This window comes from Mus pahari, chromosome 3 (genome assembly GCF_900095145.1).
Source record: "Mus pahari chromosome 3, PAHARI_EIJ_v1.1, whole genome shotgun sequence".
NCBI lineage: Eukaryota > Metazoa > Chordata > Mammalia > Rodentia > Muridae > Mus > Mus pahari.
In genome coordinates this window covers 55,133,327-55,151,441 of record NC_034592.1, presented here as the reverse complement: position 1 = coordinate 55,151,441, position 18,115 = coordinate 55,133,327, and the positions used below count along the sequence as shown (strand labels likewise).

The window sequence follows — 18,115 nt, the reverse complement described above, 5'->3', positions numbered from 1 at the left end:
AGCCTGTTAGCTTCTGTACCCCCTACATGAGTGAGCAGAGTTGGAGCCCACAGCGGAACACCTAGCGTCCACATGCTCTCCCCTCTATCATCTTTCTGTTCTTGTTCCCTAACAGATGGAGTTTTCATTGCCGAGATGGCTCACGACTTACAGCTCTCTCCTCACTGGGTGCACTTCCTTTTGGCCCAGAATGATGTGCCTGTGCCACATGTATTATGCCCTGGGATGGACCAAGTCCTCGCTGAAGCTCAGAGGTCGGGGTGTGGTGCTGCCCCAGAGCTTTGCTTTGCCGGGTGCAGCGAGGTGCTCAGTCCTGTAGCATGCCTCTGCTGAGCCAGCATGGTGGCTTTCCGGTTGAATCCAGCCAGCAGATAGCAGAGATGCAAGGGCTCTTGCTCACCAACTAGGTTTATAGCCCTCACAGCATGGCCTTTCCTCTCTACATATCCCTCCCACCCCGCCCCCTCACTGGCATCTCTTACCAGCACAGGAGAGAAAAATGTCTTTTCATATTTGCTAGATAAGGTGCCTTATTGACATTGATTTGATCTGGTAATCCAGCTTGCACCTCTAAAAATAGTCCTTTCCTTGACTCTTCAACTAATGTAACCATCTGACAGTGCTTTCTGGCTTTCGCTTATATAAACTTAATTTTAAAATTTCGGTGCTTGAGGAATGACGTAAATCTGTGAAAAGCACTCTGGCATCACTGTGACAAGCCTGTTGGAGAGAAGCACTTGAAAGGAGGAAGAACTTATCTTGGCTCACGGTCTTAGGGGGTTCAGTCTGTGCTTGTTTGGCTCCATGAACCTCGGCAGAGCATCATGGCAGTAGGAACATCTTGACTTCATGTCAAGAAGGAAGCAAAAAAAGGAGGGGACTGGGACTAGGTGTGATTTTTGAAAAGCTTGCTCTGAGACTGAGAGCCACTCCTTCATCTATGTCCCATTCACCAAGATAGTACTACCACAGAGAAACCAAGCTTTTACCACATAAACCCGAGAGAGACACTTCATATCCAAACTCTTGTGTGTTTCCATGCTTTAGTCTTTGGGGATAATGAAGTTTGTAGATGCCAAGGCTCCAACAGCCCAATGACTGGTTCTGAGGGCCATTAGTATTCTGTAGGTCCTGGTGCCTGGTCCGTCTGCTTTGTCTTCTTGACCTCATGGAGTGTTGTTGCCACTGCTGCCACTCTTCTGGTTGAAGCCAGGGCAAGACTGGTAGAAAGAGAATCAAGGGGCAGAAACATATGCCTGTGTTGGATGTGGTTGTTTTAGCAGGAAGGGGTTTGGGAAACCCAAGTTGCATTTGGGCCACTGGAAAAAATGCTCTTAGCATCGCAAATTGGCCTCTTTAGAACAGGAAAATTTCATAGCTTTGCAATGAATGATTTTTCTTATAGTTTGTGTTTCTGGGTTTCTGAGACCTTCTGGTGACTTTGCTAGAGTTAACTGTGTGAATAAGATCACTGTTCAGGATGACCTCAGTATTACTAAGATTTTTTTTTTTTAAGTGGGTTTTTAAAAAATATTATTGTGGTGTCCAGGTGTACTTCGGTGCTATCGGATGCCTTCTGAGATCCTACATGACATAAGCACACTTGGGAAGGGCAGTATGAGTAAGGCAGAATCTCTCAGCAAATGCAAAAAAAAAAAAAAAAAAAGAAAAAAGGCCCAGTAATGCAGAGCCCGGACCCCAAGCCGATGATGCCCACCAAGCTGTTCTGAGGCGCACTTGCAAAGACGGGTAGTTTCCCATTGTGCTTTAGAGATTAGCTATTGATAGCTCCTTCACAATTTGGGAAAAATCAGCACCATTCGGTCTATTTGGGTTGCTTTCTCTAGAAATCATGTTTCCAGAATGGAGTGTTTAACGTGAAATTTAACACTGAAGGTTTTGCACCCTGAATTTCAAGGAGACACTTTAGCATATCACAAGATGATATAACAGTATTTCTCAATGGTCATAACGACTTGGAGAATGTAAGAAATGACCGGATGGCTGAGCTCTGACACAGTCCCACCCGAGATGTTGGATGTGTTCCCAATTCAGCTGGTCAGTGCTTACGGTAAAGGATGCTCACGCTGTACTCTTAATGTTTATCTTTATTATGAAAGTGTTTCCAAAGTAAAATGATCCTCATAATAACAATTACTTCCAAAGATCAAGAACAGTGATTATATTCCCATATAAAAAAATCAGCAAAACACAGTGACAGTACATAGAGTCATTCTAATTGGCTAATGGCACACCATTCCACCTCTGACGGATGCTCACGCACTGAACTATCTTTAGAAAACAAATGAGGTTCTGTCACTTATTCTAGTCCCCAGGGAAAGCGGGAAAAGAGAAACCAACCTCCAGATTAACCACCATCCCTTTCTATGACAGCTAAAGGCCATGAAGGTAAATGACTAGGACTTGGGCACAGGAGTGATGAGAACTGTGTGCAGAGGGGAATTAAGCTGGAGTGTGGTCCACACTTATGCTAATTAAGCTTTGAGGGAACATTCCAGAATCATGATGTAACCATTCCACAGCTTTGTAGCTAACACTAAAAAACAAAACAAAACAAAATAATAATAATAAAAAAAAACAAAATGAAGCTTCACATTAAGGACAGTTTTACAGTTCATGACAAAAGAGAATAAAAATATGAATGAAATCAAATTTTTCCATAGTTTCTGAGCCCAGAAACTATGATGACTGACGCTGTATCCCATGGTTCCCAGAAGACACACAATCCAGGAAGCCAAGTATTCGTGGAGCTGTGTTAAGGAGACAGGTGTACATGGGCACAGCCTCTCCCACTTCCTGAAAATTGGACCAGACAGAGAAGAAGGGACGGGAAGAGCTCATCTAACAGTCATTAGTAAACTGAAAGCAAAAAAATGTTAGCATCTGGCTTTCTTTTGCCAGAGTTCCAGAAGCCTAAAAAGGCTGTGAGTGAGTGAGCTAAAGGAGACCAGCTCCAGGCTAACTGCACCCCCCTCATCACTTCCCAACAATCCTGAGAGTGCCCGATTCCATGCAGACACCGTAACTCACCCTGTGGCCCAGGCTCTTGCAACTTCTCAGCATTGGTGGGGGTCTCAATGCGCCCATCAGCCAAGGCATTCCAGTCAAAGGCTTTGGGTTATCTCAAGACACAAAAGCCTGCAGGAGGCGAACCTTCTTATTCGGGTGTCTACATATTTCATTACTTATGGTGACTTATGTTCTTATGTGCTTTTGAATATCGGTTACAGGAGTTTCAAGAGCTTTGGCTAGGGTTCCCTCACATCTGCTTGGCGCCCCCTAGGGGTGGGTGGGTGCTATGTACACATAGGTGAATTACAGGGCCCTCCTTTAGCCCATCAGTTCATGGAACTAAAATGTGATTGGTAGAATATTGCTAATTAGCTCACAGCATTTGGAAAATGGCACAATTTCACCTCTGGAAGAGAAGCTGATCCTGGGAAGAATACATTTAAGGAAACAGTCTTGTTTCACTTTAAGAACATTTATGATCGTTCCTGACAGAGGCAGCATACTTGAAGGCACCTGCAGTAGTTAGAGCCCTCCGCATTTCTTTCTTGCTACACAAGAACCATGTGACCACTTTCCCCTCAGGCCGACTCTGGTCTTGTTTGATGTTTTTCTCCTTTGGGTGTTAGAAACATTGCAGGGCTATGATTGACTAAGCAGAAATAAGCCAAAGACAAGGAAAAGTGAAAAGCAGATAGGAGTCCTAGTACCACAAACATACCATAAAGTGCCAGCACTTCTTATTTCCAAAGGTGATGAGGCCTCTCTGGGTATAATGACATCATCTCCCATACTGATAAATGGCCCACATCCAGACCTTTGGGGTAATTCTGTACACTATTTTTCTTCTTCAAATTAAGGAAAATACTCAAATATCCAGGCAACTCTGACATTGATTTACCCCAAAATGATTAGTAACGTAAACTGAGTTGGAGACAATCAAAGGCGCCCATTCATTTTCTCAGAAGAGTTGGTCAGCAAAGACACAGGTGAGCTCCATTGTCCTTTTGAACAATGAAGTCTCATTTTTCCTTAGCCCAAGTAACAATGAGATTTAAATACAAGGTGGAAGATTCAGACTTTTCTATCTAAAATGAAGGAAAGTATTACGTTTGCTCAAAAAGCATAGGCCTATGTCACATTACAACAGGGACACATTTTTGTCACTCTGTGAACATCAATGAGGGTACTTACACACAAGCAGACAGTACTGCCTCTGCACTTAGGCTATGTTATCACCTTTTGGGACCATGGTAGCATGCAGTGCTTTTGTTAAGTATATGGCTCAGACAAGAGTTTACCAGATTGAGACTCACCTACCATATGGACTAAAGATGACGGGTCTTTCTTGGTCCCTGCCTTTGCTGCCTTATTCATCAGCGTTTGATGCCATTGACACAATCTAATGATAATTTGGGATGTGCCCTGTCTGGCAGTTCAGCAGACACTAGAACCATGGGGTTAAATGGCAATCAAGTGTTTACAATAAACACTTGAATGATCTACAATACTGATCCTTGCAGTTTTTCCTCTGCTCTCGACATCCACAGGACTGAATCTGTGATAGTGAACTGGGTGTATCTTATGTGTGGCAGCAGATGCTCTAGGACCTGGGTTCTATCTCAGAGAGCTCTGTGACTGAGAGGATGAAAGGGTTTTGCTAGTCTCAGCTGGTACAAAGCAAAACTAAGGAGAAGGAAAGTTTGTCTAGGATGTGGTTGAATGTGTATTTTTTTTTTAAAAGGACAGAAATATGAATGATGATGATGAATCAGTAATAATTTAGTTTTATCAGTTTTTGGAGAAACATACATATGCACACATAAATCAGACATGGCTATATCAATTATTGACTCAAGGCCAAATTCTACTTGATTTCCTACTTTTCCCCCCACTAAATCTAGGTAAGCTATGAAAATTACTTTTTCTAGAGTCCTTTCTACACACACTTTGGTACCCTGGGGAATTTGGATGCAACCAGGAAGGAGGAGACATCACCACAAGCTATGCTAATTACCAAAAACACCACTCAGAACTAACCTAAAGCTGGATTTACAAGTCAGACTTTCTGAGAGCTATGGCCTGCCATATGTGGATATAATTCCTCAGACAGTGTCTGTTCTCAGTCTTATCCGTCCATTTTTGGGAGAACACTAGACAGAGATATTAATATTCTATTCCAGAAAAAGCCTACAAACTCCATTTCAATTAGCCAAACAGAATTATTTTCTCACAAAGGTAATATGAAACAAAAATCATCAGACACGTTGGAGACCGAGCCAACCTAAAGGCGTCAGTCAGAAAGCGTGCCCCTCGTCTTCCACAGTAACTTCTGTGGAGAAGATGGTTTAGATCTGCCTTTGGTACGGACAGGATCAACTTACTTCATTTTATATACCGCTTCTGAATGTACAGATTGATCTTAAAATTCTTCTGTGCTAAAAGAGTGTCACATGGTTCAAAAACAAGTACACAGTGGTTGTCAAAACCATCTCGCACCTGGGAGGATGTGCCCAGACATTGACTAGAGATGCATAGGCCCCTTAGCTTGGCTGATGACCAACTTTCACTGACTCAACACTGCTCTTGTTTTTCACCCGTTTGCATTTGAGCGAGTGCTCTGATTACTAACACTACCTCCTGGGTCTTGTCACTGGTCTCTCTCAAGTCTCCTCACTCTTAGACATAGAACTGTTTCGGTTAATATATCAGCAAGGCTCAAATTACACAGTCAGTTGCACTGTCTTCTGTGGTAACAACTAGACATGTTTCTAAGCTTTGAAAATTGTTGTCTGGACCATACTAGAAAATACTGTTTTGTAATTAGGTGGAGAAAGATTTAATATTGCACTGGGAGTCTTCTCCTAACAATTAACTCACAGGCTTCAATGTATGGGTATGCAGCTTTAATTTAAAAGAACAAAATGGAGTGGGGGTGAATCTCAGCAGGACTGTCATGCACTGTAACGTTCTGCTATTGGTGACTCAGTGCTGATTGGTATGGAGTCCTGTTTTAGGTGACGTTTGACTCATGCGTACCTGTAATCCCATTCAGTTCCCTTTTTACTGAAGATGAGATGGGTCAAATCCTTGGCTCATCTGTGCGGTTTCTGTAGCTGCACAAAAGTTAACACTGGCTGCAGGGGGTGGGGGTGGGGGNGGGGGAGGGCTCATGACTTATTCTTTGGTAATTTTCCCCACAGCTGTTCCTGCCATTCTCCAGTAGAATTTTTACTGTTTTTCTGGAAATAGCTCCACTTGAAGAGAAATTCATAGGAGCCCCCACAAGTCGTCAGAGCAGTAAATAGAACAGACTTGTCCAGTGGGGTGGATGCTTCTAGCAACAAGAAAGTCATTATGGGATGCATTTGAGGAGGAAGGCAAGGGGTTAATAGTCTTTCTCCCATTCGATTTATTTTGCTCAGCAAAATACAGAGTCTAATACCAGATAGGGCTTTTTCTTGAAAGTCGGTTGCAATAAAGTGCTTTGCAGGGAAGGAAGTCTTTGCCAACTCCCACAGGACTTTTTCTTTTCCTGCCTCAGAATATCTTGGGCTTCCTCTTTTTTAGACGTCAGGACAGAAGACTGGACTAATATGGTAGAAGGCATGGCAAGACCTGGATGAGGGCAGTGGCTATCCTTAGGAGACTCCCAGAACCCAGTATGTGGGTCCCTTTGTATCTGGGAACTTATGCAAGTGATACTGTTTCATACTCAGAACACTGACTTCACTGGAGGGCAAAATAGCTTTGTTACCATCATAGTCAACCGCTGACTACCTACCACAGAAAAGGAGTCTCATGTCTGTGCACAAGAGACAAACTCTATTCCAAGGCAGTTTCCTTTAAAATTCTAAAGTCCCCCCATAGCCACTCTCTCTTTCATCTGAACTGCTAATTGATCACCAAGAGTGGCGATGAAAACACCTGGTTCATCCTGTTTAGACTCACTAGAAAATGGGTGCAGAACAGAAGGAAAGCCAACCTACTGAGAGCTGGTGAGGATCTGGCATGGGATGTTGCTTGCTCTAAGGGATAAAGAAAGCTGATGCTCATGGCACACTGGACCACAGCGTGGAAAAGGGGCACACACAGACAGGACATCTTTACTGTCAATCATGAGCCCAGAGAATGAAAGGAGTAATGGAGTCCTTGTCTGTCCACAGATTTACAAACAAATAAAAAAATAAATAATATCCCAAGACAAATGCAAATACTGTTCCCTGTGTCAGTTACATACAGCATGCCTACATAGAGAGAATGGATTTCTTCATTCACAGACAGGACACATGGCAGTACACTATTCAGAATGCTCCGAGAATCCTAATTTTTTTTTGTCTCTGGTGATGAGATATCATGAAAGGAACTGCATTTGCAACTTATTAAATACTTCCAGGAACAAACAGTTCCCTTTGTTCAGAACTTAATAGTTTTGGGTAGTTAATCATCCACGGAACAAGGGCCAGTGAGGAGGTACCCATTGGTACCGCTGGTTCCGTTGGTGGTTGTTGAAGAGTGTGGTTTCTTCCCTGGAGGCTCTGAGTCCTCATCATCTGAGCTAGATTCAATGTCGCTCCGGTCATCCTTGGACACCTGCAGAATATAAGAATGGGAGTGTCACCAGCTTCCTAGGACCAGCAGGGTGGGGCATGCCCAGCAAGCAGCACATGCAACCTCATATGAAGATGAACTTATTCACATGTTAAAGAAAACAAATTGGGTAAGAACACTGTTATGGTAGCAAGGACCCTTCTTTACAGTAGGAATGCTTTGTATGACAAAGTTGGTTCTGAGTTTAGGCATCACAGAGCCTGAAGGGTAGCCTTCATCAGAGATAATGACTAGACCATGAATTCTGCCTTTACCCACAGTGATGGTGGCATCTGTACCAAGAGAATGGTCCTTTAGGAACTGCACCCAAACAAATCAATTTATTCACTAATGACCACATTCTTATTGGCAATTATTTAATGTTAACTCTCAATTACCATACTAATAGAGATATTCACACACTAGCTCAAACCATTAAAGTAGACAATTGCTATATGCAATTGTAATCCATTGTTCTATATTTAATTCACATTTCTTTTTTTTTTTTTTTTGCTAAAATTACATTGAAAATCTGTTTCAGATATGATACAATAATACATGGCACTGGAAAACATTCTAAGAATCCTCTAGATGAGATAGCTTTTTACATTTGCCAGGGGGAAAAAAATCTATTGGCCAGATCATCAAAAATTCTTTATTATGTGCCAATTAAGTAATACGAACAGGAAAATAAGATACTAGGATATACATCTGCATGTTAACATGAAGTGTGGAAAAAAAATCCTACAGTGTGGCAAGTAAGTACTTTATTGATTTTAAAACGGAAATAATTTGAATTCTTTTTTACATAACGCTAAATTATAGCCAGCATTTTAACATAGAGGGCCTCAAGATCTTCAAGTAAGTGCACTGGTTACTTAATTAGACAATTTTTATTTTTATACCAGGTCTCACTGGGTAGCCCAGATTTGCAGAAATCTTGCCTTAGGCTCCTGAGTCCCAGGATTATAGGTATGCACCAACAGGCTCGACTTCATTTGACTAATTATTAAGTTGGATGGCCAGAGAATCCTGTTAACCTGGCTTTATGAAGCCAGGTCTTCAGTGATTCTCTAGGGGCAGGGCTGAGAGACTGTCTCAGTTTCTCAATGGCATTTCTAAATTACTGGGGGCTTCTCAAATCAGACCTTCTCTGCACAATTAACAAACACAGCAACTCGAGAGCCTTGGGACCTACTACTGTGAAGCCACTAGGGAGCGGGGACATGATCATTTCTAGGTGTGTAGAGATGGGGGACAGTAAAAGTGGAAAACTACTGTTCCAATCTAACTAGCGATGAGCTAAATGTCACACACAGCTGAGCCTCACCCCAAAGCCCTCTGAGGTGAGAAGGAATTCATGTTGACAATGTCACTCAAAACCAAAAGAGAACAACAACACAGTTAAGATAGATACTGAGGCAGCAAATGACTGGGGATAAGAGTATTTCAGCTTAAAAGCATTGAGTCATAAAGAAGTATTATGTAAGTTCCATTATACTTATAAGTCTATTAGTTTCAAATTAATGTGCTGGTACTGGACTCCAGATGCAGAGAGTATTAATTTGCATGCCTAGTAAGATGATTCTAAATTACATTTGGAAAAACCCACCATTACGATACTGTCAAAGAAAAAGGGGGAATTTAGAATGTCACAAAATAACCCGAGGAAGAGCCCATGGACAGGAGTACCCGTTCTGTTAGGTTTGAGCATCAGTGGCAGAGGAGAAATCCTGAAGCCAAGGCTGGGGAATGTAATTAGTGATCATTCCTTCACAAAGATGACAGAATCACAGTTAGAGGTAAGATGACAGGGCTGGTGGAAATGAGAATGCCGTAAATACAAAAATAATCTAATCTACGGCATCCTCACCTTTAGTTATTGTCATACTCTAGGACTATGCAGGCTCATTTAATTTGTGTCCAAATGAGGAGAAGCATTTCAAAAGAAACATGAATTCAAGGCTGGCCTGGTCTACATATTCAGTATAGTTCTCTCTATACAGAGAGACCCTGTCTTGAAAAATTTCACAAAAAAAACCCCAAAACCAAAAAACGACAACAACAACAACAAAAAAAAAAAAAAAAAAGAAAAGAAAGAAAAGAAACGAAAGAAACATAGGAAAAATGAACTTTATCTCCTATGAAATTAATTTGTTAACATACTCAGGATTTATATATATAGGTGGTGATTCTGAGGACTGGCTTTATAGATCATGCCGGGTTGCTCAGATGTCTCCTGAGAAAGGGGCTGATTTTGTGGACCGCACTGCTCTTTGTTTTTTCTGCAGATCAGGACGTCTGTAGCCCAGGTCTCCTTCTGCACTGCATGGATCCACTGGTTTAGTGCTCTCATTTCACACTGATCTGTTTCAGTCTTAGCCAACGTGTTAGGTGCCAATGGAAAAGAACAAGTCCCTTCCTGTTGGATCAACAGGATCCATGTGTTCCCACAAAAGGCAGTGATGGAACTCTCCCTGATACCTTTTGCAGACCATGGAGCCTACAGCGGCCACCAAGCCCCCAGTAGTGTCGATCGGTTAGACCAGCAGGCAGGTGTCACCCCAGAAGGAAGAGAGAGGACGAGAAACTTACATGTAAAGGGTTCCGCTTCCCAGCCTTCCAGGACAGCAGGAGGAAGAGAACAGACAACGAAGTAAGAAATCAGCGTGGAGAATGATCTGGAAATGTCCCTGCTTGGGACGAAGGGGCTGAGGCTCTGGGAGATTTATTTACGTCAGCCCCTCGATTCCATTTTTAAACAGAGACTTAAGTTTTGTTGGAAAAGTCACGGATGTATTTATGCCTTCCTTTGAGAGAAAGAACTACTTCAATGTGCACATGACACCTAGCAATCCTTTCAATGAAAGGAAATACATTATTAAATCAAATTTCTGCTCAGTATAAATAATCAGAGAAGGTTAAAGAGAAAGAGAGAAACAAATCCGCAATAAATAATATGTCATCATTTAATGCAAAATTGTAAATACAGGTCACTGGGTATCATCACTAACAAAGCCAACAGAGAAACTTATTTAAAAAAAGAACCAACGGGAAGAAAATAATTCGATTTGTGTTTCAAGGTAGTTTGGGAAGAAATAGCACCGATTTCGATGAAATCAGAAACAAGTGATTTCAGAGGAGCCAAAAATACCCTGACATTTCTGGGACATACTAGAGAGAGTGGGTTTTAGCTTACCTTGCCTTTTGAAACAGTTTTGCAAGCTATTTTTACAATCAGGTAAGACCAGAAGCAGTTCAACCCTTGTAGTAACAAGAGCAGCAGGTTAAAAACCCACCAGGAAGGGTAGGGTCCGACGATCTCCCAACTTTCAAATAATGTGGTATTCAACACCCTGAGGAGGAGGAGAAGAAAGGCATTACTGAACACAGTGCTGCATTTTGTTCTCAAAGGAGTCCTACTGATTGTAACAGTGCACAAGGTCAACAGTCTCCCCCAACTGCCTCCTCCCTTGCTGGGGGGACAGCCTGAAAGTTACACAGGTCCTGAGGAGTCATCTCCTGCCATGGTGTCCTGACTGTTCCATATTGAGTTATTTTAACCCATCCACTGTTTAAAAACGGTCACTTTTTCAAGTGTGCACTTCGGTGGCACTGTGTAAATTCACCACCACCCATCTTTGGATCTCTTGAAAAACTCAGACTGCCATTCAACAGTAGCTCCTTACCCTCTCTGAAGCAAGTTCTATTCTATTTTCTGCCTCTGGTAAGCTGGGCTTCTAGGGCCTGTTTGTGGACTCATAAAATAGTGGTTTCTGGCTCCTCCCAAGCATAGTAAGTAGCCTTAAGGTTTATCCATTTTGCATCAAGTACGAGGATTTCTTTCCTGAACTATTTGCACACACCACACTTTGTTTACATATCTGTCCACAAGCAGACACTCAGCCTGCTTCCATCCTTTGGCTGTGGTAAGTATTGCTTCTAAGAGTTTGGGCCCACAAACATCTGTTTTAGCATACATCTTTTGGCTCTCCACCTAGAAGTGAAATCCCTGAATCTGACCAATGTCCCCTTCACTGTCACCATTCATGGCTTCCTCTCTGAGTTCCATTCATCTTTTAAATTTGATTCTTTAACAACACATTAAGAAGGCCTGCATTGTCTTTCAAGTTGAGTTTGGCTGTCTGCAGTGAGAAGACCACCACCCCATATTATACTGCAAGGAAAAAAAAGGTGTACCATCAAAAACATTAGTTCAGTGAACACCACAGCCTTGCACAACAGGGATTAGAAAATGCATGAGAGCCAGGCTTTTATCTGCATGTGATCCCATTAGAGGGCTCTTAATTTTCTAATTGTTCCCCTGGGAAAGAACTGATAATTGGAAGAAATCCTTTGAAAGTGATGCCTTTATGTGAGTATTTGAAAGATTTATTTCTAACAAAAATTACTAGGGTATAATGAATGTATTTAGTTTTAAAAGTATGTTGGGATATATATATATATATATATATATATATATTTGAGTTAGGAAAACAAACCAACCAAGCAACTGGCTCTATAACTTGTCATCAGAAGCAGCAGGTGGCTATGAGAGATAGATGCCATGAAGCCTGGTTCTCCTGTCAGCCATGATACTCCCAAGTCCTTGGAGACTGACTTGTCATCCAGACCTGTCACTGTCACAGTCACATGACACCCTTCTACCCACATGATTTGTGGATCACCCTTCCTTCTCTCAGTTGTCACAGGGCAGCCTTTCCATCACCCACAAGGGCAGCAGCGCTTTGCGTGGCCACGACCAATCAGACTGGACAGGCAAGGCAGGGCTACATCTGGCACACACTAAGTGGCTAAGAGGTTGGACTGTGCTTGAATTTAAGGTCTACTTAACACAAGGCCAGAAGGAGAAGATGGAGAAAACTTAAACCAACAGTATGATGAGTGACTTCAGAGAGGTTAAAAGAAACACGTCATGAATTCAAAAAAGGAAATTTACTGTTACAAATGGCAGAAGAGGTCAAGGGGAAAAGAATGCAAAACAGCCCTAAGAGTGTTCCCACTCAGTTTCTACAACCCACTAGGGACTGCAGCGAGTCTAAGGTTTCATCTTTAATCTTGTCATACTAATTATCTCCACAGAACCATTCAGACTAAACATACATGCAAAAGTTCTCCGAGCAGTAGCATGAGATTGAATTTAGAAACTAAAAGTAGTATTGTACTTTATACATACTGATATATTAATATTGGGATGAATATAAGGAAATCTATTAATATGTTACAGTAATAGGCCAAATTGGCACAAACCTAATTATTTCAATGACACCAAAGACATTTGATAATGTCCAGTTCTCCATTGTTGAGGGTATTTTTGCTTGTTTATTTATTACTTTTTATTTATCATTACTTTTTTGGTTTATTTTTGAGACAGGATTTCTCCATGTAACCCCTGTTGTCCTAGATTTGCTTTATGGGCCAGGCTGGCCTCGAACTTACAGAGATCTGCCTGCCTCTGCCTCGTGAGTGTTGGGATTAAATGCATGTGCTCCATGCCTGGCCGTTGTTGAGTTTTGAAAATGAACTTCTTATGATTTTAATAAACATTTGGGCATTTTAACAAACAAGAGCTACTTCCTTTAAAAACAGAAACACACCATGGAAGTCAGCATTAGTATTATCATTAGAGGTTCTGGTCATTCAATACAGCAAGAAAAAAAAAGATTTTTATTTTAATTATGTTACATACCAATATAGAAGTATTTTAAAAGTAGCAAACAATGAAAATATCCTGATATAAAATAGCTAACAAATTAGTTTTCATCTCTATTCCAGAAATTATGATGTGAATCAAAGTATTAAATATATTTTTATTTCTATTCTATCTTTTGTACTTAGGCCTCTCTTAATACAGTCTCTGGCCCTAAAACATATTAAGAATTTCTTACAACGGAGGAAAAAGTCATGAGGGAGAAAGAGAAAAGGGAGGGGGAAAGGGGGAAAGGGGGAAAGGGAGAGGGAAAGTCAGATAAAGTGTGTGCATTAAAGCTGTTAAAAATCAAAATGGCTTCCCTTTGGTAGTTTAGGGAATTTTATAATTTCTTTTTTACATCTTCTACTTTCCAATCTCATGACAATTTTTTTTTTAAAAAAACACTATAGTTATTTCTGAGAAAGAGTATATTGGGATAATGTCGACAGTGCCGCCTTATTTGGGCTAAGTGGCTCTCATTTCTTGAAATGTCACTTTGCAGACCAGGGACCATTAGGTCTAAACAAGGCTAAGTGCCAGGGCTGTCAAGGATCTACGCACTTTACGCCTTCTATTTCCAGCTGCATCCATGACTCCTGGAATTAACACGGGTCTCCAGGTGTTTGCTGAGTGACTCCCACTTGTTTATCTAGTAACCAAGTAAATAAGCTCGAGCAATGTCTGGGATAATTACAAAACCTCTGCTATAGCTCTGCTACTTGACATACACACTATACAGACACATCAACTGCATCGTTCTGCACAGCATGAAGTAGCATTCTACCGGCTGTAGGCTGGGAGCCTGTCTCACCATGACGGTTTCAGAACCAGTGCTGCACATGGCTTAATTTGAGCAGGGTGTCAGAGCACTGGCTGGTGACATGATACTCACATTCAGTTCAGAAATGAATGCATCAGCTCTTCTGTGACTGATGTCTCAGAGATGCCACTCAAAAATGTGACTTCTTTGAAAATTGACTTGGATGCTCACAGAGTCCCTTGGGAAAATTCTATCTATCTGGGAAAATACTATCTATTTATCAATCATCCGTCACCACAGGAATTTGGTAAGGAAAGTCACCAAGGAACAGCTAACGTCATTGACATCTGGATTCTGAAAAACAGCAAACCTAGACTGTTCTGAGCAAACTTCCCCTTTTTTGGACAAGCTATTAAAGGATCTTACTCTTTCTGAAAGGTAAGGCCTAGAAATATGTTCTGTGAAGATGCCACTACCCCCCTGGTGACAAGATTCCAGGAGAACAGACACTTCTCAGGGAGGATTGACTAGGGCAGGGGAGGAAGGAGGCAGATGGGAAACTGGAAACCTTCATGTCCTCACCTGGGTAGTGATTGCATGGGATCTAATACATAAAACTGATAAATGTGTCCATCGGGGCAAGCTGTATCCTGAAGGTCTGTGCATTACACAGTAAATGTGAATCCTACATCTATAAAATGCAGTGGGAGAAATTTCTCTGTGTCAAGCAAAATGAACATAATGAACACCATCAACTTCCAATTTCTGGTCTGTTTACTGTGGCAGTACTACGGGGTTTTCCCCTCATAGTCTCTGTTCAATGTATTGAGTCTGGGAAAATGATAGTTTTCTTTCTCAAGTAATAGTTCTTTCCCCAATAAAAGCAAACCTATTGGTGACAGTACAGGGAAAGGCAAAAACCTTTAATTTTTTTTTCTCATTAAGTCAAGGCTCACTTAACCACTAGATGGCACACTAGGAACACACAGAGCATGCTCACACGGGATTATTTGGCCAAACCCATCACAGACCACACTTGACCCTTCTTTCTAAAAGTTCCACCAATCACTGGGAGATGAAGGGTTCTTATGTTAGACTCATTCTTGCTACATGGCTCTGCCTGGACGCAGATGCTTGCAAGGAGCCCACCCATTTCCCTAGAGAAAAAGCAGATGTCCCACTGACCACTCGGAGCTTGATTGGGGTATGTTATTTTAATAGATTTTAATGAATCATAAGAATAGAATCCACTTTGCCTTGGAGTGACTTTTGCCCAATCTTACCTTTTATGGACACTTTATTAACTTTGATTTTGATTGAAACATAGAATGTGCTGGCAGAATGCATGTATTTCTGCAGAAGAGTTTATAACATTCTTGTTGTTGTTGTTGAGCAACAGAACCCACAGAGCAATCTTATTTTAATAAAACAAGGCGGTTTTCATTCACATCTAGAATACCAATACAACTTAAGGCACTCCGCTTTCTCCCTTCAGTTCAGGATTCTGGAGGGCTCAAGAGAAATTGCCACTGACATCTGATCTTGAAGAACCACCTCCGACAGACGAATGAAATATTTATAATATGATGAAATATATATGTATATATGGTATATATTTTATTCATGTTGTGACTTCAAAGTATGAATTTGTTTTTTTATCTTTATTACATATACTCATATAGACGTTCACATATTCAGTACCACCTATCATGTTTTTTTTAAGTACTTCTGTGATGTAAGTGATAGAAGACAGTCCAGGAAGTCTTACCGTACAGATGCATTACAGGTAGGTTTGTTTTTTTTAGTGCTGGTTGAACCAGGACTTCTTACATGCCAGGCAGGGACTGGATTGCTCAGTTATGCCCCAGTGCTGGGGTGAAACTATGGTTCCTAGCTATGGACAGCATCTTCTGCAAAAATCATTTATCCAGCCCCACCAAGGAGTTCTATGTGGGTTTTGTGTTTCTGGAATAATCTCCCCGAGAACCATAGAATAATTAGGCCCACAATGAATATCCAAAGACTGCCAAGGTTTCTTCTCCAGAGACAAGAGTCAGGACTTGGTCCCAAAGAGTGCCACATTCCAGAAAAAGACACTCTGAAAGGGGAATAACAACTCCAGGCCTAAACTGTATCTTAACTGGATTGGCCATTCAGTACTTCAACAGGACTGAAGGGTGTGTGTGTGGTTTCTCCCTTTCTACAGGGCGGCCCTCCCTCACTTGGACTTCTCCATTGCTGGTGTAGTTAGCAAGTGCCATCCCGAGAGGGTAGCTTGGGGGTCTGAGGCCTGATCACATTTGAATGACTGTTCCCCTTGCCTATCTGTCTATGGCAAACATGGATGTGATGTCTTTATCTCTGGCAGGAATTTGAACTTGAACCCTGGCCTTTAGAAACAGATGTACTGACTTTATCCCGGCATTGTTACAGATGAGACATTCAGTCAAATAAACGTTACTTTAGTTATTCCCTGGCTGGACTGAAGAACCAGTCCTGCATCACATCTCAGCAAGTCTAACTGGGGACTTCCTGGGTCGAGCAGAGGGCCCGCTCCCCTCCCTGTGTTCCTCACCGCCATGCTGGATGTTTCAGCACGACCAAGGCAGGCCTGCTTTCACCCCTGCCTGTGTGGTCTGTTGTTGCTTCCCTGTTGGTAAAGGTGACTTTTGCCATGTTCCTTATTAGCAGTCATTCACTGAGCAATTACTATTGCTGAAAATGTCAAATATGTTACATCCATCATTCAGTCTTGCTAGGTATAAGAGTCATCGCAACGCTGTGTCTGAAACCAGGCTCTGGCATTGCACATCCAGTCATTTATTTAATTCTCACAAAAGGTTTTAGGGTAAATCCTCATTTCCCACCCACCCCCCACAATGGGTATTCTTATCTCTATTTTTCAGACAGGACACTGAAGCACAGAGAATGTAAATAACATGGCCAAGGTTGGGGTTGGGGGATGGAGAGAGCTGAGATCTGGGTGGCCTCGGGTACTGCACTAGGTCCCCGGGCCCCTCCTGCTCAGTTCATGCTCCCAGCTCTCCTAGCTGTGTGCCAGCCCCTTAACCCATTGTTTATGCTCAGAGCCAAGCCATTGCCATCCCACAGCGGAGGTGGTGCCCCTCGGGTCTGTTGCTTGGCACGTGGGCAGAACGTCTCCTCTGCCTGTTACTGCTTACTCTGGTTTCCAGAGAGACAGGCTTTAGTCTCATCCTCTGGTTTCTAATAGTCATATTCCAGTTTGTTCCCACCTAAATGACCAAAGTGGGTTTAATTTAATTGATTGCCCCACCTTGGCCCATTCCTTTAACCTTTAAATCCCAAAATAATTATCTCTCCGACGGACAATCAAATAACGCCTTTCACTACCACCTTGACATAGATATTGAAATATTAACGATGTAAGAAAATCAAAGACTCCTTTCAAAATTCAGCTCATAAAACAGGCATCTGAGCCCTCTGCTGCTTACTTTGATTTTCTCTTTGGAAGGGTTGAGGCCCCTGCACATCTCCGATATCCTCGACTTCAAGAAAAGAGCACATAAGGTCAACTCTTGAAGCAATGTGGAAAGCTAAGAGACTGTAGAACTCAGTCCTTCACTCTTCTTTCTTAGGGTCTTGCCATGGAGTTCAAGCAGGTCCTAAACTTATGGAGTGAGTGTTGGAGGTATCATGTGGGCCCCAGCATGGCACCTCACTGAGAGCTGGATGTGAGATGTCCTGGCCCTCTCAAGGAGGGAAATGCTTTCCTAATGCATGTGTGTTAACTGCATGCTGATCGCCCATTTAGAATTTCTGGAATTCAATTTTAGAAATCAAGATTTTTTCTTATGCTAACATTATATTCAGGAAGTTTCAGGTTTTAGAGCATTCTCAACTTTCAGATTAGAGAGGTTCAGCCATAAAATTTATGCAAATGTAGAGCTCTGAAACATCTACTCACTAACAGTTTGGATAAGGGCTACTCAGTCATTAGTAGGCTGATGTGAAATCACTAAAAATTCCAAACACCAAACACA

The 18,115-nt window shown here is 41.9% G+C and overlaps 1 protein-coding gene across 2 annotated transcripts in view; it reads right to left on the bottom strand.

Moving 5' to 3' along the window:
* Positions 1 to 2,101: 2,101 nt before the first annotated feature.
* Positions 2,102 to 18,115, bottom strand: part of Cers6 (ceramide synthase 6) — a 245,870-nt gene continuing 229,856 nt past the window's right edge. Inside the window, exons 9-11 of one of the 2 annotated variants that reach the window (XM_021193317.2) lie at positions 10,820 to 10,976; positions 10,216 to 10,239; positions 2,102 to 7,623 (exon numbers count right to left, since the gene is read on the bottom strand). In XM_021193317.2, coding sequence (XP_021048976.1) covers positions 7,471 to 7,623; positions 10,216 to 10,239; positions 10,820 to 10,976 — 334 coding nt within the window. In that variant the 3' untranslated portion in view covers positions 2,102 to 7,470. The remainder of the gene's footprint in view (positions 7,624 to 10,215; positions 10,240 to 10,819; positions 10,977 to 18,115) is intronic. The other variant, XM_021193318.2, reaches the window with a different exon arrangement.